Below are 27931 nucleotides of genomic sequence, written 5' to 3'. Positions count from 1 at the left end.
AGAAGGAAAAATGAAAGATTTGGCACACTGCTTCTTCATACTGCTACTACTGTATTTCTCTTCTGATGCAGAAAAGTGGCACATCTGCTTTCTATTTATACAGAAATAGTTTATTTATCTTTGTCTATTTTAAATGCCTTCAACAAAGAAATATTTCTACACAGAAGACTGTTTTTTGGTATTTTTGGAAAGTTTATTTTTGGTCTAGTCAATCTCATTTTGCAAGAATGACTCACTTTTGAATAGATATGGATTCCAAGATCCTAGAAGTTTATGCTTATCTTTTTCATTATTTTGGGGCCATAAATCTTTAAGTCATCTCAGACAAAGTATGAAATTAATTTTCTAACAATTAAGAACATAATAATTTGTAGAAAGGCACTGAATCTTTCCGTGATCTTTTTCCCCACCTGTTTCACAGCTTTTCTTTGTACATTCATCTTACATTATTAAGATACAAATATGGTACTTAAACACAGGTGTCTAATGCCATCTGAGGTTCCATGAGGTATTTGAGATAGATGTCTGTATGGAGCTAGGAAACATAAACAGCACATGCATGGCAACCATCTCCTGAAGCTGCAGCCAGAGACAAGGTACAGTACCCTACAGTCTCACAAATGACACTAGATGCTTGTGTTTAAGTAACTAAGTCCACTCGCTGCCTGAGTGTTCATTATCAAGGATTTTTAAGTACAAGAAATTTCAAAGAATTGCAGGATCACCTAAGGTTGAAGGAACATCTTGGTATATCTTCTAGTCTGCTCCCTCTACTTGAGCAAGGTCAGCAAGAGTAGGTTGACCAGGATCATGCGTAGTTAAATTTTGGACATCTATCTCCAAGCATGGATACTCCACATCCTTTATGCGCAACGTGTGCTAGTGATTGATCATCTTTACAGTAATAAAATATTTTCTAATGTTCAACTTTATGAAGCAACAGAAATCTTCCTTATGGTAAGATTATTTAAATAATTAATGGTATCTTTAAATTAAATGTTTTTAATGATGGTTCTGATTGGTCTTTGCAGAATTTTCACTAGTTGTGAAAAAGTAGCCCACAACAAGTGGGCATAATTCTGCTGTCAAATATGCAAATTCAGTCTGATTTAATCATCTTGTCTCAGAAAAACTTAAAACCAACTGTGAATTTTGAAGATTCTGTCAGACTTCCTTGGATGTGGTTAATTCTAGAGACACATTTCGCGTACAGATATGATCTGGACTTGAACCAAAGTTTTTATCTATATACTTTGTAGCTTAATGAAGAAGAAAGTGTTTAGAAGCCTAATTCCCCAACTTCAATTCCTATATAAAATATTTACGTATATTGTGTCTAATAGAAATGTTTGAGGACTCCAAACAAATTACCTCTACCATACATCCCTTCTTTCCAGCAGAACTTTTTAAACTAAGTCATTCTGATTTAGCTGATTACAAGCTGTTAATTTAGTGCATAACTCATAGTTAAGAAAATAAAGACTTTTTCCTAACTTATTATAAGGGGTCTTTCTTTAAAAAAAAAAATAAAAAATAAAAATGTATTATACAGTATTATAAAGTGTATATATATATATATACACAGTATATATAAAGTATACAGAATAAAAAGTAGATCAATATACATTGTTGCTAACAAACAGCATTCCAACTCTTGACATGATTAAAATTATCTCCCAAATACTCTGCTGTTTGTATGTGCATATCAAATACATAAAAACTAATATGTCATGGACTTGCAAGAAAATTGGCCAGAAATCTCGTGAATATTGAACTGCTGCAGCTCCCAATAGTATGGGATTTGTGAGCATGTAAAGTAAATAGACCCCTGAAATCTCAATGTCTCATAAAAGGAACATCTGTTCAGGTAGAGAATAGAAGGATGTTCCTATGGTGAAACACTGTAACCTCTGAGGTTATACTGGTTGTGATAGGTAGCATCTGTCATTGAGGCCTTGTTTCAAGTGAGCATTCTACATGCTTCGTTTTTGAGTTCTTTTTTGTTTGTGCATATTGTTAATAAATTGTCAAGAACTAAGAAATATGAGTATCTCATATAATTATGAATGAGATGATTTAAAGAACATTCTCATCCAGTGTGAACACATACAAAGAACGATACTACTGAAAAATAGTCCAAAGTACAACCAGATTTCTCTGGACAAGTGGATATTCTCTAGTCTTTCTGAAAATGTGACACATACAGATCTAAGAATGTTCCTACCAACTGTTTGATATTTGCACTGTTCCATTGTTGTTGTTGCTGTTAAATAAAAGTTAAAAAATAAACTAATCAAGGATGCGAACATCATTTTTATTATGGGTTTCTGCTCTTACCCAGGCATAATACTGAAATAATAAGATAGATTTGAATATAACAAGATTATAGTATACACATCTGGGTTTTGGAAGTTCTATCTGAGATCAGTCGTTATTTATTTTATATCTGGTTAAGGAGACATTTTCAAAAATACATGACTTGAGATTTGAGAAATTGCATAATAGCTTTATTCTTTGGACCTGTAAACCTGTATGGTTTCCTCATAGTTACTGTGATTATGTTAACTCAAGCAAGTTAAAAACTTATAGTGTCCTGGAAGTTTTTCTTCAATACAATTGTAAGGAAAGATATAGAAATATCATGTAACAGAATTGCTTCTGTTTGGCTTGAATGTACCAGAAATTGAACAATATATCCATCAGCAGTACTTCTGCAATGGTCATCACAGTTAGGATACTCATCTAGTGTGAAGCTCTTTTTGGAGATTGTGACATCACTGCATATTAGCACAAATACTGCCTTTTCCTTGCCTCTTCATGGCTGGCCCATGCCAGACGAATACAGGACTATAACTATGGAAGATTCACTGAGGCTATTAAACCCACAGTATTAATTGTATTCATTCTTAAGCACAACTGAGAGCAAATAAGTCATACTGTTTACACGTTAGTTAACTTCACAGAAGATGTCAGGCTTGGAAAACTGGTTAACTTCAATGGCTGCACTAATGTTAAATGATGAACAAAGCATTTGGCATTTAGAACAAGAAATCACTTGAATTTGAATAATTGTAAGCAGGCATAGCACTAAATTTCAGCTAGAGTACTTAAGGATTTCAAATATTTAACATATAATATCTTTCACAGTAATTCTAGAACAACCTCAATGAAATATTTAAATGTGTTTACAATTCCAAGATTATCAATTTGGTGTATTTATATTTCAGATTTGAAACACTAGTAGCAACTATATAACAAATACAACCAAATTCATTTTACTTTGCAAATGTCATTAACAGATGCACCTAAAAATAAAAATATAAGCACAAGAAACTGCCCATGACTAAGTGATATTCTTTCACATCTCTACTAGACTAGCAAATAAGAAACATTTTCCTTCAGAGGCTGCCTTTCCCTACCAACAGTTCATCACCAAGAGAAAGAAAGGAAGCAACAAAATTCACCATAGAAATGCCTCATCCTTCTGCTTTTGGAGCAGACCTCACCTTCTAGAGCTAATATGTTCTCCTCTTCTTCTCCCTTAAACTGAGGGAATGAGAAGAAATTAAAGAACCAGAAAGGAAGCAAAGGAATGGGGAAAGCCAGCACCTTACTGAAGGCATTTTTAAGAACTTCAGCTCCTGGATGAACTTTTGCTAAGATGGAGAAACACCTGCTCCACTTCCTTCCTGCACCAATGTTTTAGAAAGACAACGCACAAAAGCAGAGCAAAAGTAATCAGTTCCATTTTGAAAAGAGATATTCTAATTTCTAGCATTTCTTGACAGTGAACTGGATATTGAAGAGATGTTCAAGCAATTAAATTAGTATTACACTCTTGACTATTATTGTAAGTGGCAGAACTGTTATTTCTACATCCTTTAAGGATAATAGAATTTTTTCATTCTCATGTCATTAATATCCTGTGCATTTTAGCTTATTTTTGTTCACACAGATATAGGTAGAATGGAGAAGAAAGCTTGACTGTCAGGAAAAATGTTAATTCTTTTAAATGTTATGTGAAGACACCAAAGGAAATATAGTAATACATTTTTTTTAAGTGTTTTTAGTGTCTTTTATTTGACTATATACCTAACAGTAATTGATTACAATAGCATATGTAATACTGAGAATACAAATTTTGTCCATGGAGTGATACATTAATAAATAGATAATGGAAAAGATTAATATGGGAAAAAAAGACGAGAAAGGGGGAAATAGAAATGGTAGGAAGGAAGTTTCATTGGACAAAAAGATATTATGAAGCTGCACAGTTAGGCAAGGGCAAAATCCAATCCTGTGTTTGTCATTTAGTGCTTGACCTACTTGAGATTGTAACTAACAGCTACATTACCTTTCAGAGAAGGGGTAGGGGGCAGCTGTGGGAGATGGCAGGCTCTCTGATTTGGATTTGGAAAAAATACACAAGGATAATTGTTATATTTATGTGAAGTTGATTGCATTTTTTCCATCTTTTTGTTCTCCTTTTTGTCTAATTCAGAGAAAATCAAAGAGCTAGGTATGGAACACAGAGCTATGATGTTAACTGCATGAAAATTTGTGGCTCTTACATACCTTCAGCCCTAGAACAGATTGAAGAAAGCAAGCAAACCACTTTGTGCAAACTGACACAAAGAAATGGGCTCTGATGTTTCCTGTGGAACACAGTCAAATTCTCTTTAACGTACAGGGTACATCTTTTTAATGTACAAGCTAACATCCAGTTCCTCTCCTCAAAATAGCTGCTCGATTAATAAGAATTGAACTTGGTAATAACTGCCTTATGCCACTGAACAACTTGCATCCTCCCAAAAGCTTTCTTATTTCTTTTCCAAATGGATCTTGGAGCAAAAGTGTATCACGTCTCATAGGATAGGATTTACAATAAGTGAATAGTAACTGAGAAACAATACAATATAATTTTCCTGTTAAGAGCTCTAATTTAAATTTAATGGATTCCAAAAGTACGTATTCCTTTGTGACAAAATCTTTTATCCCTCCACTAGAGCTGGATCAATGGGCTGAGGCCAATTGTATGAGCTGCAATAAGACGAAGTGCCAGGTCCTGCACTTTGTTCACAACAACCACGTGAAATGCAACAGGCTTTAGGCTGAAAAACTGTATGGAGGAGAAAGATCTGGGGATATTAGTCAAAAGCCAGCTGAACATGAGTCAGCAGTGTGCTCCAGTGGCCGTGCAGGCCAACATCACCCTGATTTGTATCATAAATAATGTAGTTAGCAGGATCAGGGACATGATGGTTCTTCAGTACTTGATCTGGCGAGGCTGCAGCTGGAGTCCTGAGTTCAGTTTTGGGCCCCGCACTGCAAGAAAGACACTGGGACCCTAAAATGTGTCCAGAGAAGGTCATCAAAGCTTGTGAAGGCCTGGTGGAGCACAGGTTCTGTAAGGAGCAGCTCAGGAAGCTAGGATTGTTTAGTCTGGACAAGAGGAGGCTTAGGGAGACCTCATTCCTATCTCCGTGAAAGAAGGTTTTAGTGAGGTGGTGGTCAGCCTTTTTTCCCTAGTAATTAGTGATAGGACGAGAGGTAATAGCCTTAAGTTATAGCAGGGTAAGGTTCAGGTTGGATATTAGGAAAAATCTCAGAAAGCATCATAATGCATTGGAATAGCCTTTCCAGGGAAGTGTTGGAGTCACCATTCCTGGAGATTTTCAAGAAAAGGCTAGTATGATAGTATGATGTCAGCGATGGGCTGACAGTTGAACCAGATGATCTTAGAGGTGTTTTCCAACCTTAATGATTCTGGGAATCTATTATTCTAGAACTCTTATTTTCTTCCACTGTTTTTTCACTTATCTCAGCAGCTAGTCACATAAAGGACTTTTGCTGTGTTGGCACATTTCCATCTGTTTTATACACTGTTCTTCCCACCTTAGAGACTTCTTCAGCAGTATGGAACAGGTTCTTATTCTTAGCAATGCTTGCTTATCAATGAAATAATCTCCAAGTTGACCTGATACTCAGACAATTCATCATCAGAGAAAAGGCTTGGAGAGCAAGGTGAGTTAGACACTTGGTTAGAACGGCTTGTTTACTGACTTTTATACACATAAATTTCATCCTATCCTAGAAGAAAAGGGTTGGATGTGTTTGTTCATTCACTTGAAGTGGAAGTTTGTCATAGGATTTTAATTCCACAAAGACTTAAAATAGACATTTTTAGGGAATATCTTGAAGATGAAAAGCTTAGCTGATTGTCTTTTCTTCTCTGACTAAAGGCATTTTCTCTTTTCTTTTTCTCTTTCTCTTTCTTTGCATGCTATATTTTGTTAATAAGGTGTTTCAGTTTCAGCTGGGACTGAGGTTTTTTTCTTTTTTTCTTCCTAGTGTCTGGTATGTTGCCATATTTTGGCTTTTGTAGAAAAACTATGTTGATAACACATCGATGACTTGGTTATTGCTGAGCAGTGTTGTACAGAGTCAAGTATATTGAAACTTCTTGTACACTCGTGCTAGTGCAGGGAGATGTGGGAGCACAAGGATTTGGAATGGGACAGAGGTAGAACAGCTGACCTAAACTGGGATGTTACATACTATATGATATTAAAAAAAAAAAAAAAAAAAAAAAAAAAAAAAAAAAAAAGCCACCTTTAAAAACTGTGGAGAATTGACCAGGTTGGCAGCAGCTGCTCAGAGACTGGCTGGAAATCAGTGGAAGGGTGATGAACAATTATGGTTTTTTTGTAAATACCTATTTTACACACCATACCTATTATAATACATAATTAATATATCAATAATATCATATGTGTCATGTGATTATATATATCATAAATATATGTCATATAATAGTATATCTCATTGTAATTTATATTATAGTATTATCTTTACTGTTATTTTTTTCATTTTCATTTTCTATATTATTAAATAGTTTTTATCTCAAGTTACAAGTTCTACTTTGTTGCTGGATTTTTTCTGGATTCTCTCCCCATCACAATGGGAGAAGGGATTGAGAATGACTGTGTGGTGACTTGTCTGCTGGGTTAAACCACAGAATAAGGGCATATCTGGATGAGATTAAAAACCTGGAAGGAAGGAGAGATCACTTTATCTCTCAGAAACAGCTGAGCAGGGTCAAGAATAGCAAGCACCATCCAAGAAGCACCAGGCACAGGACGCTGCTAAGAAGAACTGAAAGCATATCAGGCCCAAGAAATGGGGAAAAAAGGTCCACAAGAAACCATAAGAGTGCTTGAGCTGAAGTAAATTAATCCTGGAAAAAGAGATGCACCTTGAAAGTGAAAAAAAAAGCAGAGAGGAGCTGGTTTCTTTTTTCTTCTTACCTCTCTTAAGTGGTTTTTTTTATTGAGTTTACTGTAAGGAGAAAATACATTTTTAATCTCTGACCAGCTCAATGTGCTGCCACACCAGGTTTACAGATTAAAAATATCTTAAAGAGCTCATGTTGTATTTCAGATATTGAAAATTCTATTAAAAATCCCTTTGGACTTTTCTAAAATATGAATTCAAGTCTATTATGAAATGAATATAGTGACAGCAAATGCTTCTATATCGGTGGTTGAAGTTGAGATGCACAAATAAAAGGGTTTGTAGGAGATTTTTTTTACGTTACCAAAATAGTTCCTTCTGCATTGTGAACTGACCAGTTTTACTTCACACAAATGAAGGCTGTTAATCTGGGTGTATCTATGTTTTGAAAAAGTGAAGAATCTTTTGGGGAAGCCATTCTGCTGTTATTTTTATAAGTAAGTTAATCTGCTAATGCATACATTTTTGTGCTCGTGTGGAAACGGCTAAAGCAACTCAATGAGGAGTTCAAGCTGACTTTCACTTCCAAAACTGCTGGAGGAATATTTAATCTTTTCACCTACAAAGCTAAATGTAAATGTTTCTGAAATTAAAGGAAGAAAATCTAGGAGGCTTTAGATGAGATGTGGAAGATACACACTTTTTGTTTCTTTTCAATGCTCAGTCTCTTATTTATTAAGTGACTGCTGATGTATTAACAGTTGCTTGTAGAATATTTTACAGGGATAATGCTTGAAAGATGCAGTATTTATTCCTTACTAGCAAAGAAAGGAAGGAAAGGGAAAGGGTCTATTTAGTGTTGCTTTACCACTTGATCACTATTCTTATTATTCTTCTCACAACCTTCATGTCAAGTTTTGTGACATGATAGAAATACACTCTATCTTTGAGATACAGGTTGTACAGACCCTCTTCCATTTGGCATCCTTTCAGCACTATAAATTCAGATAATTATCCTATCTTTCTTGTTTTGTATATTTTTTTTTAGCTTCCAAACTAGAAATGTTGTTCTCTGCTTTGTTAAATGTTAATAAATAATGAAGTATGTTGACACACTAAAAACCTATACCTAAAAAAAGGAGAACTCAGGAGTAAGGTTCAGAGATAGAACAAGCTAAGTTTTTACTGAATATTTAAAAGGATACTATCTTTAGCTGTCTATATTTAGCTATTCATCTTGCTTAAAAGATTTTATTGTAAGATTCTCGCTAACATAGTCAAAGATAGAAAGGCTCAGAAGAGAACAAGCAGGCATTTATAAAGGAAAGGAGCTCCAACAGCCAAGGTTTTACATGCATACTATTAAATACTAAGATTATATTGGTGGTTTGCTTTTCCAAATCTATTTTGTTTTCACAAAGTGAAATTTCACACATTTTTTACTATGCAGATATTGAACTTGATTTTACAAACTCTGTTTGGACTCTCAAGGTAAGCAGTGAAGATATGTCTGAGTCATAATAAAAATTACTGGGTACCGGTGTTTCAGATGTATCATAGCACAGGTTTTATATGCTTCTGTACTGAAATTACCATGATAAAAAATCCAATACTTTTGATCAAGTATTGGTGTCAGCTATTTATTTCATTCCTCTTGACAGACGCTACGGGTTAAATAGAATCCTGAGTGATAAGTTTGAAAGACATACATAGCTCTGGACACCCAATTGTATATATTTATTTATCTCCTATTAGCTAGTTTCACAGCTGTCTTATGACTACAATCATTGATAAACAACAGAAAAATAAAATGCTTTCTGAAAAAATCCACATTACTATGCATGAGAAATAAGCCACCACCACTCAGACAGGATAAAAGTAATTAAATGAACTGGGCAGTCTGGTCTAGCAGTTGGCAACCCTGCACATAGCAGGGGGATTGAAACTAGATGATCATTATGGCCCTTTTCAACCCAGGCCATTCTATGACTCTATGACCCACTGACTCATTTGAACTTGTATGCAAGGGTACCTGTTTTAGCCAATAGCACCTAGTCACAAGTGTTTTTCTAAGTACACAATGTTTGGCAAGTTCATCATCATACCAAACTACTTGTCTCCATTTAAGTGAGCACTTATTAAAGAACTTAATCTAATGTTCTTAGGATAAATGGCATAAATTGTAACTCTTTTTCATTTCTAAAATGCATTAAAGTTCATGTATTTACTAATTAACTAGACAAGTGGATATTGAAAAATTTTAGAGTTATATGACAGTATCTACTGAAGAGAAGTAAAGTCCCTTGAAGAGGCTGACCTTAATTATAAAATCTCATCATGGTACATTGTGGAAATAACTGAAGTTTTCTGTGATAGTTAACTGTCAAGTTCAGTGGACTAATTCTATAAGCATTGGAAATAGCATTAGAAAATTGAAAAAATATTTTCTCTAAATTCATTTTAATTCTCTTAGAGGACTAGAAATCAGATCTTTAGAGAAAAAAAAAGAAAAAAAAGAAAAAAAATGCTGTGAAACTGTCTATTTCCTCTAATATTTTAAAAAATATAAAAACACAGATTTTACCTCAGATAGTGCAATGCTTTCATTTCCTCTAATATAAAATGCCAACTGTAACTTGAGGTTGTATGAACAAAGTGCATATATATATAGATATATATAATATTATATAATATAATAAAACAATTATCAAGAATCAAAAGACTCAATTATACTAAACAGCTGCTAAAATCTGATAATTAATTATATGTATGAATCAGGGCAACAGCTAATGATCTACTTGCTGCCTTCAATTTCTCATAAATCTATCCGGTATCAAATACTTAAATCCATGTTTTAAATTATACAAAGAGCTAACTATGCTGTTACTTATAAGCTTTTTACAAACGTAAATTGTCAAGATTATCAATTTAATGGCTTGCTGCAGCAATTCTGTCCAGATTTCTCCCACCAATGTGTTCTTTTTAAGAAAGCTATCCGAAACCTCAGTTGTTGCCTTGTCATGTTTTGAATTTGATTGATACTCAGTGTAAATAGTTTAGCTTGAATTTGTGTTTTTCAGCATATTTTCACTTCAGTGTGTCAGGTACAGAGTCCTATAGCTGGTGTGGTTGGCCAACAAATTACAAAGGCTCATGCTGTAAGAAAGGGATTCTTTTGGCAGACTACAGACAAACACACAAAGAACAGGGCAATGTAGATATTTCAGTGTTGGATTAGAAGAGTTCTATTCTGGTCTGTTAACTACAGTACATTTCTTGGAGTTTATGAAACTCTTTACAGAGGAAAGGAACTCATCATGGGATCTTCACTCTTTTTCAGTCCATATTTGCAATTTTTTCATTTCGAGCATGAGAGAATACAGTTATTAACATCCTTGCCCTGCCACCATGCATATACAGGTTCCAATTCTTTGTCTTCTTTTAGTTTCAAATGATAAATGTATTTCCCATGCTTTACAAGTGTTACCCTTTTGCTACCATGAGTTACTTAAACCAACAACACCGACTAATGTTGCAACTAAAATAGTGTTTATTCTAGTGAATTTCCCCTGATACTTGATACTATTTCTCTTGTCCTGTGTGGCCTGGGTCTTTCCACTTCTGTTTTTTACTGTGACAGAGTAGACAATGTTAAAATGAAAGGGAGGCAAGAGGAGTTGTAGGCAGCTGTGTCTTTGGCAATGACATGATGGAATTAATATTCCCTAGAAACTATACCACTGATGAAGTGAGGAAGTAATACAGAATATTCCAGTGTCTTTTCACCTTTTTAAGAACCTGAGGAAAAAAAAGAAAAAGAAAAAAAAAAAAAAAAAAAGAGAGAGAGAGAGAAAAGAAAAGAAGGAGAAAGGAGAGAGTCAAAAGATTTCTTGGAAATGTACATTTCCAACATGAAGGATAAAAGACATATAGTTGGAATAAATTAAAGAAGAAAGAAAAAGAATGGAAAGAAAAGGAAATAACAGAGGAAATGAGAGCAAATACGCATATGTCTAAGTGACATTTTCTACACTTGTATTTTCCAGTTTCCTGAGAGAGGTCTCATTGTTACTTATATTTGGGAAAGAAATGGCAGGACCGTTTTAAGAACTCATTTGATTAAAATTGCTATCTACTGTGGACTCTGTTAAATGTGGGATTGGTTGAATGACCACCTATATTGTTATTAGTCATAACAGAAAGAAAATCCATTATTCTGTACTCTTGATAGTTTTGTGGTTTTTTTTTTTTTTTTTTAACTTTTTTTTCTTCCCATGAATAATACTATGGACAAAATCAACCATTAAACCCTGTTGAATAAAAGTTTGACTTTCAAAAGAGATTTAAGAAAGATTTCATATTTTCGGTGTGGAAGTCCATTGTATCTTTACCTTCATGGTTTTTCCTATTTACTTTCTCATAATGCATACTAGACCTTGGAGGGGAAGAGGCTGTGTCTTTCCATTTTCCAGCACCAATCCTGACTGATCTATGAGATTCTGAATAAATACAAAAATTCATTATATTTCACATATATCCATCTCTGCCATTTCCAGCTTTTTCCCTGTCCTTTATTTAAGTCTCTGAAATGCATACTGAGTTTTATTTATCTAAGCTGTGATAGCACCATTTTCTGTCCTTTATTTCAGAGCAAATGCAACTGAAAACGGAAGATGTGACCTTATCCTTATGGTACTATGATACTGTTCAGCTGTGTGATCCTTTGACATCATCAGCATTGCTATTCCAAAAGTCTATATACAGCCTGGTGAACTGAGATGACAGTCTTAGTGTTCTGTAAGATCTGGGCAATACACTATTGAAAAACAGGCAGTTCTGTAGGATTCTTTTCCTCCTAAATGAATGGTAAAAATGAGAGAGAGAAAAGATCAAATTGGCAACAGTAATATAATTCCCTTCTGCAAAAGTGGATAAGTTACTCAGGAAAATCTAGTTAGTTTCTGAAATACATGAAAGAAGAAGTTGATGGCCATGGGAATAGATGCCATGACCTTGAAATCAACACAAGCCCAATGATCTGCAGGAAGCCAGGCCAAATATTCACACCAAAAACCAGGGTTGCAGCCTATGTTTGCCTGCATTAGCTTCTAATTTCCACCTGCAAGACAGCAGGGTTTGTTGATTCTCTTCAGTGTCCATGCAAGTCTTCTTGATATTGTATGCTATGTTAATCCTCTTCCTTAGGTTAAATAGACAGAACAAAATCAAAGAATTATTTAAAGAGAGTTAGATTTAATTGGATCACTTGCATTAATTGGATAACTTCTGCATTTTGGTGAAGAACATCCACAGAATTGACAAACTATACATTTATTCACTGAGTGGTAGCAATACTCATTTTGAGTATCAGGAAATATCCATACAGTGCTTCAAACTTATATCAAACAGCAATTAAATTGTTTCAATTATCATCATATACTGGAGATTTGTCAGTGAATTTTTTAAAAAACTGAGTTGTTCACTTCAATTTAGCAAGTCATTTTCATCTGTTATTCCTAAATTAGAAACCTAAAAAGGAGTATGACAATTCCAATGTAATTAAACATTCATACTAAAGTAAACATAAATTACTAAATGTTATTCTAATGAAACTGTAGAGGTTTCAGTATAAGAATAGAGAATCACATACAATTTGCTGCTGCTTCTAAAGCAAAGTATCTTGGAAATGAATGTACTGTGTAGATCCTTGAGGCAAAATATTTCATGACACTGTATAGTTTAACAGAACAATAAGTGTATCTTTAGATTCAATATTGGCTCAGACTGCTAGTATTTAAAATCCTTTTTCAACCTTCATTTCTTATAAACCCTTAAAAAGACCCAGACCCTGACCACCTCAAGATCTTTAAAATCAGACCCCCAAAAAGACTACAGTCAAGTCCTGTCTATTCCTGCATTAGGTGCCTAGATATGCAATGGCAGTCCAGGCCTTTATTTATTGCTGCTTTTCTAGCTGTTTTATATTTTATGGCATATAAATTTGTCCACTGGCTAACACAACCCTTATCAGCACATCCAGAAATACCTGTCTTGCCAGTGCTGAGTTGTTTAGTGTTCCATGCACTTACTACATCTGCTCCTTAGTACAAATTAAGTACTTCTGCCATGTGAGAGGTCTAATACAAGAGACATTTTCAAAGCAACCCTGACATGTTACACAGAACTGCCAGAGGCAATTTGCATCCCCAAGTCTGTAGCACTCATCCATCATATGGGCTCAATACTTTTCTCTGCCTGACAGTAAAACCTTCCTATCATGAGCAAAGAACCAAGAATAGCACTGACAAATACTTCTAGACTGGAGGAAGGAAGGCAGTAGCAGCCTCACTCATCTGCGTGCCACTGGACAACAGAAGACTTTATGTCCTCTGAATACCTGCCAAACTACTAAAATCATGTGTACATATTTTGGCTACAGCCACGTTGGATCTGACACCAAAATCCTCATTTCTTTATGCTGACTATTATATAATCTCTCACTGCCATTTTCTGCCAATTACTCCGTGTATCTAATTTGCTTGACCAGAAGATGGCATAAGTATTTCAAATTGCTGCTGTAGCTTCAGTGGAAATCTTTGTATGATAATTAGTATAATCTAAATACAGTATAACATTTTCTTTTCAGATCTTTCATTCACACTGTGCTCATTATGTCAAATTTTCTTCAGTTTGCAGCACAGTGGAATGAAGTATTACAGTACAGGTTACTCTGATGACATAAATTAAAAATAATAATAATCTGTTTTTCCTTATCTTTCAAATATACTGTTATGCAGCCCTCTAGCTTTTCAGATCTGTAACGTTAAGCACCCTGAGTTTCCATCAAATAATGTTAAAAGTTCAGGCTACTTAGATCCTTGCAGTATCCCGATTTCTCTGTGACGCTCAGAATTTATATTTTAACAAGAATATAAATGATTCTGAACTGTTAATATTTAATAATTTCTCCTCAGTGCTCACATGCTCCCTAGTCAACATCATTAAGATATGTAGGCAATCGTCATGTCTGTAATTACACAGCTGACTTCATAGATGAAAGTGGACCTGAAAATCCCTTCTATTATGAGAGGTGCACTTTCAACTGAGGCTCTAAGAAAATTTCTAAATCGTTTAGTTTAAAAGGAAGGAGAAAGAGGTTTTCTCACAAGCATTAAGAGCTATAATATACATTGTGGCCTTTAAGTTATTTATATTTGCTTGCATTACCACCTGCAAGATGAGGGTTAATTTGCTAATCAGAAGCAAAAACCCACAGGCCCATCACGCTATTTAAATTTAATGTGCATGTGGACGTCTTGATTCAGGCCAAGTTTATAAATAGTATCTTCAGTTTAAAAATAGGCTTTTCAGATCTAAGGGAGTTGATATTATGATCTGTAAAATGAATGAAGCTCCCAGGAGTAACTGGAGCTTATGTAATATTTATTCCTACATTTCTGCTCAGCTGTTTTGTGCCAGTTTGATGCTGAACAGCAAGGATTGTTAGTTTCTTAAACATTTAAAAACTTCCTTCAGTGAAGGTAGGACTGTCTGCAATTTCTTGTCTAGATAACCTCATTTGGCTTTGGAACTTTGCTTAAGAGACACTGACCACTTGCCCCTTATTAAAGAAGTTTTTGTTTAATAATCTTTATTACTCATTACCTTTGTGAAATCCCACACTGTGCTGCCAGGTACAGTAAATTTCTGATATTAAAGTGATTCTAGAAAGATTCTGGACAGATATGTCTTTTCTTGAACCCATATGACTGTTTAAAGTCATGACTGGTTAAGATTACAGGGAGAAGGGTTGCTGAGAATGTATAGTCCAGCTCTGTCTCCAGATACGTGAAAAAGAGTATTTCATTAAATTTGCATTTGCTACTCACAAAAACAGCTTTCACTTCTTAATTTTGTAGTAGGTTGTGATGTTTTAAAAAGTGAAACACTGGCACTAATGGAACAACATTTAGGGCAAAACTGTACACAATATATGAAACAAATACTAGATCTGTCATCCATCGTTGAGACACCATTTTGTTCATGGAAATGGCTATCCATGGAAGAGAAACAGAGGAAAGACCAGCAGGTATTTTTACCAAAATGTATTTCTAGGGAAGAAAGTCCAGCTCATAAGAACAAAATATGGCAAACTAAATATTATTTTTAGACTTCTATTTTGTTTTCTTCACAAACTAGCCTGTTGGCTCATTTCCTGTGATGTTTTATATACTTGAATCAGAAGCTTACTCACTTCTACGATCCTGTTGTGGAGTTACACGTTTTCTGAACTGCATGTTTTGCTAGCTCTCAATCACTGCCGTCACTTTTGCTTGATATAATCATGTCATTATGGTGCACTGTTCAGTTATGACTGTGAGGTATTGCTTTTGAATTTCCTACTTTTCATTGTATGTTTAATACCAGCACGCACCTAATATTAGTCTTGTTTTAAGTTCAGCACATAAAGTCAGCTTCATATTCTGAGTCAGCATTGAATTAATGAGAAAAATGCAGTGAAATCTGTAGCTATCCTTGAAGAAAATTGGTAAAAGTATTAGAGTGATCAGAACTAGGTTTTTTAAAACATAAATTAAAACTTAGGTAACGCTAAATATACAAAAATGATGAAAATGGAACTCTTTCAACACAATATTTGGATAAAGTACAACTTCTAGAAAGCAAAGCTTCCTGTTAATTAAGCCTAGTCATGAAATAATCAGAAATGACAGCATATCTGGCAGAATCTGAGAGCTAATAAAAATAGACAATCAATAGGAATGGCATGGAACTTGTAGTTAGAAAGTAGGTTTAGTCTCATAACTGTTTCAACATTGCAAATGTTTTTACTAACCTCTTTCCGTAGAGACACACTTAACAAGTAAACATTAAAGAGAGAGCTGAGCCAGTGGCCACTGAAACAAAAGCTTTGTACTTGACTTGAATAAAGCTGCATAGACTGTTTAGTTTTGCCTAGAAGCAAAAGCATCTCTAGTTAGCATAAAAACTTTATGTTCCTCTTAGCTAAATTTGGTACAACTTGAAGCATTAATTAAAATTAATTAAAAATGGGAAATGTAACACTTATACTGCAAAATGTAGAACCATGATTAAAACATGATGTCTGGAAAGGATTTGTAATAAGAAGCCAATACATTATTTATATGATAAAGAATTTGAAATAAATAAACAGAAATAGTGACTTAGCATCCAATATTAAAAGGTAAAAAAATTCTTTACAAAAAAGGAGAAACAGTAGCTTAGCCATTGTTGCCAGCAAAAGGACATCTTCAATACAACTCATTCAGACTGATTTGGTTCCAAAAAGTAATGGTTGGAATTTCTAATAGTTTTAGCACTTTGCTATTCATTCCTTAGGTAGGTAAGTTGTTTCCTTTTTTTCACTTTTTTTTTTTTGTCCTGGTCCAAGCTAGAAGTTTTGAAATTATCAAAATACTTCACAACACTTGAGGAACTAGATCTGTGGACCCCCACCTCCTTCAGTTTAAGTCTACAAGAGACACAGAGCACCATTTAGACTAAGCAATTGTAATATTTTTCCATGAATATCCTGCACTTAAGTTTCTGGAAATTTCTGCAGACGTACTAATTCCCATTAATGTCTGGATTCATTTAATACCTTATCTAGGAAATATCAACCCACACAGCAATTTATATGTTATGCAGATGCTGCTTACCATTGATATAACATCATATAGTTCTTATTTGATGCCAAGTTATTAATTTTGACATCGGGACAATTAATATCCCATATATTTTTATAATTTGCCAAGGTCACAGTTTTTATATTCAGCCTATGTTGTGCTTTTGGAAAAGTTGAGTTGCCTGGAAAAGTACTTGTTTGTTTTTGATTGCTTTACTGCAGGGTTGTTTTTTTTATTTAGCAGGTAGGTCTGATGTTGCTAAGTGTTTGCTGAGAAGAATAATTTCATTTTTTTAGTAACAATGGTGAAAGTATTTAACAGAACATTGTTTTAGATTGCATCTAAAAGAACAGGCTGATAAAGTCAGTGACCATTGGGTTGTCTTCTCACTTGCACCCATACCACAACAGCTGCTTAAACTCATTTAACTGCAAAGTCAAGAAATTAAACTCTACATTCTTTGTTCAGCCAACTTGTGTTAATGCTCTGTAATGAGTTCTTCACTTACATAAATCACATTTTTTCACAACAGTCTATTCTTAATCTCTTAGGAGGAAGACTAGTTTTTGTTCAGTGAAGAACTACTGAAGATTTTGATGTTGTGGCTGTTCTTTTTAAAGAGCTCAACATGGAACTTCAGACTTCATTCTGTTCAAACCCAACTCTGAGGATAAAAGCTGATTTATTCCTAGATTTTTATTTTTTTTTTTAAATGATACTCACCACTACAATACCAATGCTCCACAAACATAAGAATTTTTATTTTCACAATATGCCATTAAATATATGGGAATTTCATTGAGTATCTTCCAGTAATAGTGGATGCCTAAATCAAGGCTCCTATTTTTAAAGCAAGAGCTATGCAACATGTGCAACGTCAGCACTATTTCAGATCCAACATAAGAATCTGAAACAATGAACTTCAAAACACATAACAAACAAATTAACCCAAACAATTTTTACTTGAAGTTTCTATACTCATAAGGAAAATGCATCAGAACTCAAGTCTAAAGACAACCATTCCTGAAAGGCAAGTTAAATGTACTCTTCGCAAGCAAGCATCTGGTTTCCCAGAAGTCTTCTAGCCCAAGGCTATACCTGACATGCAAACCAGGAGAAGACAGACAAAGAGTTTGGTTTCCAAGTTCATGAATTTTTAAAAAGATAGGTTCCCAACTTGGTCTTCTTGCCTCCCAGTGCCTTATGAAACAGCTTATCTTTCTAGCCTTTCAGGGTTTTTGGTCTATGGCAGCCTACTGGAAAGAACAGCTGGGATTACCATGGATCCCAAATTTGTTGAGGCCTGAAATTTATCTGATTCATAGACAGAGTGCCTACTTTTCCTAGACTGTTTTTTTCCAAAGCATTTCTAAAACAAATCAGAAAAAGAAAGAAAGAAAGAAAGAAAGAAAGAAAGAAAGAAAGAAAGAAAGAAAGAAAGAAAGAAAGAAAGAAAAAGCATTACACGTTTCTTTTATTCAACAAAGGGCAAAAAGAAAATCCATGCTTCTTTCAGCATTTCTCTTATTAATTGCTGAACCTTTTATATCAAGAGTGTCATTACTGGTAATAATGACAATATTCGTGTAGATCACCAGCAGAAGTAGATAGTATAGAGAAAGGTCTGATATGACCAGTCTTAACTGTGCAAAAAAATCTATAAGCAAATGAAAACAGGATTCTTCAAGTATTCTCTAAACAAGGTCCCAGCTCTTTTTCCCATCTAGAATTTATCTGTAGCCATTTCATCAAATATGCAGCATTTGAGGCAGGGGAGGATGTTTGGTAACCCACTACTGCCAACTTTTAATCCCATTTCAATTTCTCAATCCCTAAGTTAAACACAGAGCTTCTGCTTAAAGGAGCTCTGATGTTTCTTCTGAAATGATCTGGAATTGTGCTAACGTCTTACAGATAAGCATATTTCAGCCTGGCAATGAATTCATGGGCAAAAATAAGAAACTACGGAGACCATAGAAAGAGAGACATCTCTAAATTCAGATACAAAATCTATGAAAAGTATTCTAGCAATCTTCTGAGGCCATTTATCCCATTGCTATAAGTGCCAAACTAGTATTTCATGTTAGAATCAAAAGTTTGAAAAAAGGGGAATAAGTAGAATCCTGAACTAAATAATTGCTGTATTTTTGTCTATATTTGTTTGCACAGTTAATATTTCTACACAACCATGTAAAGCATAAGAATAGTGAGAGAATATGTATTTAAATTTTTTTCAAGTAAAATACTTTTTTGAGAATTAAATGTCCTATTAGTTCATAAGTACTTTTACCTTTTTCCCTTAAAATATTTTTATTTATTTGTGTTTTTTCTGCTTAAGGTAAATGCATAAAACAATTTACCAAAGCTGATTTTGATTATTAATGAGCTAGCAATATATTTTCTTAGAGGTTACAATAGCTTATATTTAATCTTCTGTGAACAATCTTAACACGCACTTATACAAACACATTTGTATACCTATACATATGCATGAACATGTATACATTTATACATTTCTGTTGATATGGACATGAATAACATGACACATATATGTGGTATGTAGTAGTTATTTTTTAAAAAAGAAGAGAAGCTGTATCTTCTGTGTTTTGTGAACCTGGAATTGCTAGGAGGCATTCAGATGAGTTATTACTAAAGTAATCATCTCTTAAAAAAAAAAAAAAAAAAAAGAGAAAGAGAATATATCATCTGCACTAAAAGGATTAATTCAAAATTAATGTAATTATGACAGATTCTTTTGTCTTTGAGAGCTCTACCAAGAGCTAACACACCCTAAAATAACGTCTCTTTGTTTTAATTAGAAAACTGACCTGAGAGAATGCTTAATTTTTCACTTTGGAGCCAGATAAGAAAGTGGTATTAGTAGTCTGTGGGAGCAGTCATGGTCATCACCTGGGATAACTTGTTTTACTGAAGACCACATGTCACAGTTTAGGAAAGAAAACTTACTTTGTGATCAGCTGGACTCTTAGAAATTCTTTTTTTAATTTCCACAGATACTACTTCCCAAAATATGAATTTCAGTGATATGGTTAAGTGCTATCCAAAAGATTCAAAAAGGTGATGTCACTTTAATGGAAGCTTGAAATACAAATGGAAAAACAAATATTCATTTCAGAACAGAAAGCAAACAAACAAACAAACGAAACTATGGGGTAATGTAAGAAAAGGGAATTAAACTAAATACAGAAGGTGATTGTAAGTTTTGAAATGTATTAGTGATCATACTTTTTATGCTGATTTTTCAGAAGAGACTATTTAAAGCTAAAACAAGGCTTAAAATTATGAATATTTTAATACTATACGAATTCTGGGTCTCTGTGATTAGGAGAATCCAAATAAATTAAATAATAAAAATAGTAGGTCATTGTAATTAATAGACAGTTTCCTTTTAGATAGTGCAGGCTTAAACTAAGCATCCTTCTTAGATTTAAAATGAGTGTCATTTCTTATATATGAAAATTAATTTCAACCTAGAAACTAGAACTTAATGAAATATAGAATGTTCCACTAAGGCTGGTCATTAATGTATTAAGAGCAGAAGTAATGAAAGAGAATGAGAATCTAATACTTGTATTTTTATATTTATTTTACAGGAAATATATTTGTGGTAAGCCTGGCAATTGCAGACTTGGTCGTAGCAATCTATCCATATCCACTGGTCCTCACCTCTGTATTTCACAATGGATGGAATCTGGGATACCTTCACTGCCAGATTAGTGGCTTCTTGATGGGCCTAAGTGTCATTGGATCAATTTTCAATATTACAGGCATTGCTATCAATCGATACTGCTATATCTGCCACAGTCTCAAATATGACAAGCTGTACAGCGACAAGAATTCTTTGTGCTATGTTGTTCTCATTTGGGTCCTAACAGTTGTTGCTATTGTGCCCAACCTGTTTGTGGGATCTCTACAATATGACCCCAGGATTTACTCGTGCACATTTGCACAGTCTGTGAGTTCAGCATATACAATAGCAGTGGTGTTTTTCCACTTCATGCTTCCCATAGCCATAGTTACTTATTGTTACTTGAGAATATGGATCCTTGTTATTCAGGTAAGACGAAGGGTTAAACCAGACAACAACCCCAGACTGAAACCACATGACTTCAGAAACTTTGTAACCATGTTTGTAGTATTTGTACTGTTTGCCGTGTGCTGGGCTCCTTTGAATTTCATTGGCCTCGCTGTGGCTGTTGACCCAGAAACTATAATCCCTAAGATTCCAGAGTGGTTGTTCGTGTCTAGCTATTACATGGCATATTTCAACAGCTGCCTTAATGCCATCATATATGGACTCCTGAATCAGAACTTCAGAAGAGAATACAAGAAAATTGTTGTCAGTTTTTGTACAGCAAAAGCTTTTTTCCAGGACAGTTCTAATGATGCAGCAGACAGGATAAGAAGTAAACCTTCTCCGCTGATTACAAACAACAATCAAGTGAAGGTGGACTCTGTGTGAAAATGGGAACGTTATTACTTTCACTTCACAGCATCTAAATAAAGAATCTGTTTCATTAGACCTACTGTTGAATATTATACTGAATTCTGTATTCTACATTGAAGGCACTTTGATCAAAATCTTTGCATGGTATTTGGGAATCTGAGTTACAGAGCCTTTACATACAGATATTGTTGTACAGTAGTATATCTTTCGTATAACAACACAGTATATCCTTGAGGGAATTACAATACAAATTATGCATGGATACTTTTTTTTTTTTTTTTCCTCCTCTCAAACGGAGTTAACAAATTAGAGATAGAATGAAACAAAAATATCCATATTACCTGGCTTAATGAAAGAAGACACAAAACTATTCCCACTGCTCTCTACCTCCATCTTTTGGCCAAGTTATGATCCCGATTCAAAAATCTCTGACAACTTATTTTAAAAGATGAAATCTGGTTGTATTTTAGGAAATAAACTCTGAGAATTATTTACATTAAACCTTACCAGACTTCCTAGTAATGGCATTCTCAACTGACTTCTCAAATCCAAAATAGTTTTTAGGGGAAGAAATGAGTAACTGAGTTATTATTATCAAAGCTACAGAGAGGGGAGGATAAACTGGACAGAAAAAAAAAAAAGTGATACGATTCATCTTCTCAAGCCATTTGGGACAGGTGGAGAAAAGTACAAAACACCACTTTTTTTCTGAAGACATAGTAATTCACAAAATTGGAAAGTTTCCCAAAACATGTTCTGGAGAGACACCTCCTAGAAACATAAGCAAGGAAGAATCAGTATTTCTCACTTCTGTGCGGTATGGAATTTCGGAGCCTTTGCAAGAAGACTTATGCTTTTAAAAGTGACAGTGGGTAAGGATGACATTTTGTCTGGTTAGTTGAGTCATAATCTCATAACACCCTGGGAAATTACAAATATTTACAGAATGAGCATGTGACATCTTTCTCAACTTAATCTCCTGGGCATAATATAAGATTTATAGGTTATTTTGTAAACTCCTATAGATAAGCTTTTCAAAATAATCGTTTACCACGGTTGTAAAAATAATATTCACCTCTAACAATTAAACACATCTAATTAACAAAGAGAAAATGCTACTAATGATGCTGCTAGAAGGAGAAATATATGACTCTCAGGAGAGGACCTGTTACGTGGACTTTCCACAGACAACAAGTGTCTTTTCACTGGGAGGAAGCATACTGTGAAATGAGAAAGTATACCTAGACAGCATGTCTCCTGCAACAGTGCATCTCTGTTGATAAAAAAGTCCTCTGATGCAGGAAGACAATAGGATTCACCTTCAAGCTGACCTTATAGAGAAAGAATATTTAACTCTGGAAAGATACTGCAAGATACTGCAACTGTCATACCTTTTAGTACTCAAGAGTTCATACCTGTACCAATGTTCAATTAAACGCGAGCTTTTCCAAGCCAATTCCAGTCACTTCAACTGTACTAAGATTTTCTGAACAGCCTGTAAAAGTTTTCTGTACTGAAAAGTAGACTTATCTAAGCAATTTTGAATAATTACTTGCTGTACTGGAGATTTTCTTCAATTTATATGTCTTAGAAACTAACAGCCACTCTATATTTATATAATTCCTTAAGCTGTCTAGAAATCTAACAGCATCTCCTCTTTCATGGATCATAGATTAGTGTACATTTGACTTAATATTAGCAATGAACTAAAGAGAATACATTCATATTTACTTGAAAACCCCACTGACATTTCGTCAATGACCAGCTTCTTACCTTAAACATAGGTGCCTCATGTTCTCACTTGTTTATGTCAAGCTGGAACTAATGAACATCTTAAAATCCTGCAGATTAACTAGCCAGTCAAAGCACTGTTGAGGTGCTTGACTCATCTTTGTTTACATTTGCCAGTCAGAACCACTGTGTAAATAACCAGCTCTCTTCTATTGTAGTATCATCATATGATGCAGTATAATACAACATGATTAACAGCATAAATTATATCACAGTTTTTTTCACTGTGATTTCATCCTCAGAGGATGCTTTGCTCTGTTTTGTTGCTTTGTGTGTATTGATTTCAGAATAGGGAGGGAGGCGTGACCAGCGTATAAGAAAATAAATTCTTCATGTAAGAAAAAACACTATTCAAATTCTTACAAACTTGCCTTATTTTAAGTGTATTTTCAATGAAAATTATGTCTTACAATGCTTCTAATAAATTAGCATAAAGACAATTAGCTTAATCATCCATAAATTTAGAATTCTCAAATATTTTTCACTTGCCATTGACAACAGATAATGTATATGCTTATCCTGTCTATGTATTTATGAGCTGATTCAAAATTGTGGGTTTTCTGAGGCATTAGTCCCCTGTAATTCACAAGTGCTAAAGTATATTTTTGATGATAATGAAAATGGCTTGCTATATGCAATAAAACATACCAAAGGTATATATTTTATTGAATAGGCCTGGAATTAAAATAGAGAGCATTTTTTTCAGATCTGATATTTTGAAATATTTGTATGATATCTAAATCATAGAACTGTGCATGGTGGTGATGTTATGAGCTGATAAATATAGCAATAACTTTAAGAAATTAATCTCTTGTTCTTCTTTGGGGGGGAAGTGTGTTAGACTTTACAATGTAGTTTAAATTAATATGGATGAAAAACATCTGCTGCCCTCTTCAGATTCTTCAGGTACTCTTACTGCCATTCTGAGTTACGTTAGTCAGGGTGTGCAAAAAACTCAGTGCAAAAATGAAATAATGCTGTGGTTTAACTCTTTAGCAGTGATTTTTTCTATTCAGATTTTGTTCTCTCTAAGAAGAGGTTAAAGTGATGCATGTAAGACAGTGAGCAGACCATTGTCTTACATGGCAATGTAAGTCAGTAAGTCAGCATCTCAAAATGTTTATGGTCAATGTAAAAAAAATCAACAAAAATAATTGTAATTTCCTTTCATTATAGTGAGATGGAGCTAGAAATATATCCAAATTTCATTGCTTCTATGAAAGTGAATGAGCCATGATGTGTTTTTGCAGTTCCAAGTCATGACTTTTTCCTTGTATGAAAGGCATGCTTTAAGTTTGCATTATTTAGATCTCTGTCTGGTGGATAGCATTTTCTTACCAGGCTTGGATGGATTTAAATCTAAAACGCAAGACTTAACAGTCTGCAATGCATGCAAAGACACTTCCTTTCAGTACTTCCTATCCACTTCTGTTTTGAGCTCTAATGAAGCCAAATCACCTCTGGGAAACAGCAATGAATTGCCTGTATGCATGATACTGAAAATTCACATCCTAATTGTCCCTAGCCTTATCCTAAAAATAAGTATTTTTTCTTATATCACAATCTTGAATATATTGACATTTTGAATGTGATATTATCACATCTTGAATCCTTACGGACTTTTTTTTAATTGTTGTCAATATAACTGCAAACTTTCTGTTAACAAGGATATCTGGCATTATTTTAATTTTACCAGCAGAAAGAATTATTAATGAATACATTAATCTTATTTAATAGAGCATTTATTGTAGTTAAACTGTAACTACATGCAACAAAGTAATTTCATTTGGAACAGGTCATGTAAGAGTGCCCTGCACAGTTTCTTCTTCCGCTAAGTTAGTGGAAGCACATAGATATGAAGCAAGCATGTTATTTTAATAGGAATAATATATAGCAATACTTTCTCTATTTTTCTTTCTTTTCTAATGTATTCCAGAAACTAAGTCTTTAAATCATCCATAATAAATATACTATTGCAATGAAACCGTCTTGCACTTTATAACACATCATTCCATAATCAGTTCTCATTGACCCTTTTATTCTTTTGGACCATTTTAAAAATAATACAATATTAAATCTGATAATTGCTTACAGATTGAAGGGAACTGTTACTTCTCTTACACTGCACTTGAAAAAAAGCAATAATAAAAACATATTTAAAATATAATAAAAAAGCACATCAGGACATGTGGTTGCTAAATTTAAAACAGAAACTCAGATGAACATTTTGTTCACAAACTGTAGTAATACAGATGGAGTGTTATTTTTTAATTATTTTCTATTAAATACTTTCTACGTATCATTACTATGGTTTGCAAATAATTAAGAAATACATATGTCTGTGATCTTGTCACTGAAGCTTGGGAAATCATACGTGCTAAAGACAAATTTCTTGGAAGAAAAGAAGAAATGCAAACAGCGGACTAGCTTAGAACCATGTACTGTATCTCATTTTTTTTGCCCATAAATAAGAATGCCATTATGTACTTTTATGAATTTACTACTTGAAGATATTATTCTTACCTCAAATATTTGTCTGACATATTTGAAGAATAAAGTAAAAAAGACTCAGAACATGTAATTGTGTTGACATTGGCCTTTAGACATCCACTAAACATCCATAAACATCCAGCAAGCATTGACGAATGTCAATGGGTGCCATTTTTTCCACATGGTGGAAGTGAATTCCCCACCATTGCTTCATGTGCACTTCAGTCTCAGGCTGTTCCTCTGCTTCCATCTGTCACATGACAACAAAATGTAACAGAATAACCAGTATTCAACCTCTACTGCCATACTGCCAACATCCACCCCTGATGTTATGGGCCAACATAACAAGATAGGAGGCACTACCTTCTGAGCAGCCCTTGAATTAATGGTGGTCACCAACTATATTTTCCGAATTCAGTAAAATACTAGTAACCCAAACCATCCTTATTACCAAACACTGACTGAAGTACACGTCATTAATAACTTATTTTGGCTTCTGATAACCAATCAACAGTAGCATGGGCCAATGATCGGATCTTGTTTCCAGCTCACATAAACTAGCACAGCTTCACTGATTTAGGTCAGCTGAGGATTGGATTTCATTAATGTAGAACTAGCTATTTTACATTATTACATGAGAAATATTTGTTTCATTTCTAGGGAACTCAGTATAGATACTTTCCTCAGTATAGATACTGGCCAAAATACACTGAAGTAGATGGACCTTTTTTCTGATATAATAGTTAGGATATATAGAAATAAATAGAATTAATCCAATATAGACTACTTTGAAAGACAAAAGGCCTGATCATAATTTCTTTGCTACTAACCAACAACTGCTAATAAAATAAAAATTATGGTTTAAAATTATGGTACAGAAAGTGTAATAGGGTGGAGAAGGACAGGACAGCCACTCAAAATGCCAATTATTAAGCCTGGGTAGGCTTAATAACAAGAGAAAAATGTGGGCCTCAATGAAATCAAAAGATCATAATTAGCTTGTATTAGGGGTATTTTTGTTCATGTTTTAATGAGTCAGTACCAGAGATGTAAAAATTCACAGCAGAAAAACCTCTATTAAGCCTTTGTTATTATTTTTAAAAAGTGAAGTAAAAATATCATTTGAATCTATGGATAATACATGCATACTTTACAACCTTAAATTCAAGCAAAAAGACACATCCCACAAATAGTGTATTGAAGTAGATGTTTACATCCAACATAAGGAAACATAGTAACTATATTAAATGGACTTATAAAGCCTTATAAACCCAAACTTCTGTATCAGACTAGAGAAAAGGCAGATCTGCCCATAATTTGTCCAATATTTTCTAGACTTTCCAAATAGTTTAAGAACATGCAATGTCTGTCTCATCATAAATTTTACTTAAAGATAGAATTATTAAGAGATATGAACTGTTTCATAATACTGATGTTCACACAGACCACAGTTCTCAATTTCAATGTTAATGCAATATTCCAGGACAGCTCCTGGAAATTTACCTGGCACAAAAATTAATCTGTTCTCCTTTTCTGTCTCAGACCTAAGGCATTCACTCCTCAGTTCTGAATGTACTAACAGCTTAACTGTCCCTATAGCTGTCCCTGTAACATCTGCCTACACCAATGAAATTATACGATAATTCTTGACTCCAGAATGTCCTTAAATGTCCTTGTTTTATTAGAATCCATTTTGTCCACTTGAGTTCTTATGAAGAGTTTGATAAAGTAAATAGTTTCAGAAATAATCACCCTCAGGAATCTATAATTCAATACAAGCATATTGATTTATAAATTAAATAAAACTTATAATCTTCAAAATATATTTTATTTCTTTGAAATGCTCATGGATTCCATTATTGCCCCCGCTGTTTTCTCCTAATCAGGAAGCTTGCTTCTGTACTAAATAAATTGTCACTAGAAGAAGGGTTGCACTCACAGTCTCTTGTAAGCTGCAACAGGAAGAGGAATCAAATATAGCGTAAGTACAACTAAATATCAAAGCATTTTTCAAAAAATTTTATCTATTTTTTTATGGGAAGACCCTGTTTCAAGAAAAACTCAGAAATAAATAATAGTAAAGAATCATCCCTTGTGTTACCGTCAAGAGCTTCTTATGGGAAAAGGGGAATTAATTTTCTGAAGGAAACCAAGATTTTATTGCTAATATAATTAATGTTTTCATGGTCTAATAAAAAAAAAAAAAAAAAAGCCAGAGCTATTCTTAGTCCAGTTACAATCACACTAACTGTCCAAGTTCAAATCAACTAGTTATTGTACAAAA

General features: G+C 34.0%; 1 protein-coding gene across 1 annotated transcript in view; it reads left to right on the top strand.

Annotated features, from left to right (window-relative positions):
• Nucleotides 1–21405, top strand: part of MTNR1A (melatonin receptor 1A) — a 48658-nt gene extending 27253 nt beyond the window's left edge. Inside the window, exon 2 of the mRNA XM_003205776.5 lies at nt 20513–21405. Coding sequence (XP_003205824.1) covers nt 20513–21381 — 869 coding nt within the window. The 3' untranslated portion in view covers nt 21382–21405. The remainder of the gene's footprint in view (nt 1–20512) is intronic.
• Nucleotides 21406–27931: the final 6526 nt, after the last annotated feature.

This window comes from Meleagris gallopavo, chromosome 4, assembly GCF_905368555.1.
Source record: "Meleagris gallopavo chromosome 4, MGAL_WU_HG_1.1, whole genome shotgun sequence".
Classification (NCBI taxonomy): Eukaryota; Metazoa; Chordata; class Aves; order Galliformes; family Phasianidae; genus Meleagris; species Meleagris gallopavo.
The sequence above is the reverse complement of the archived record's forward strand: the minus strand, read 5'-3'. Positions and strand labels throughout refer to the sequence as shown.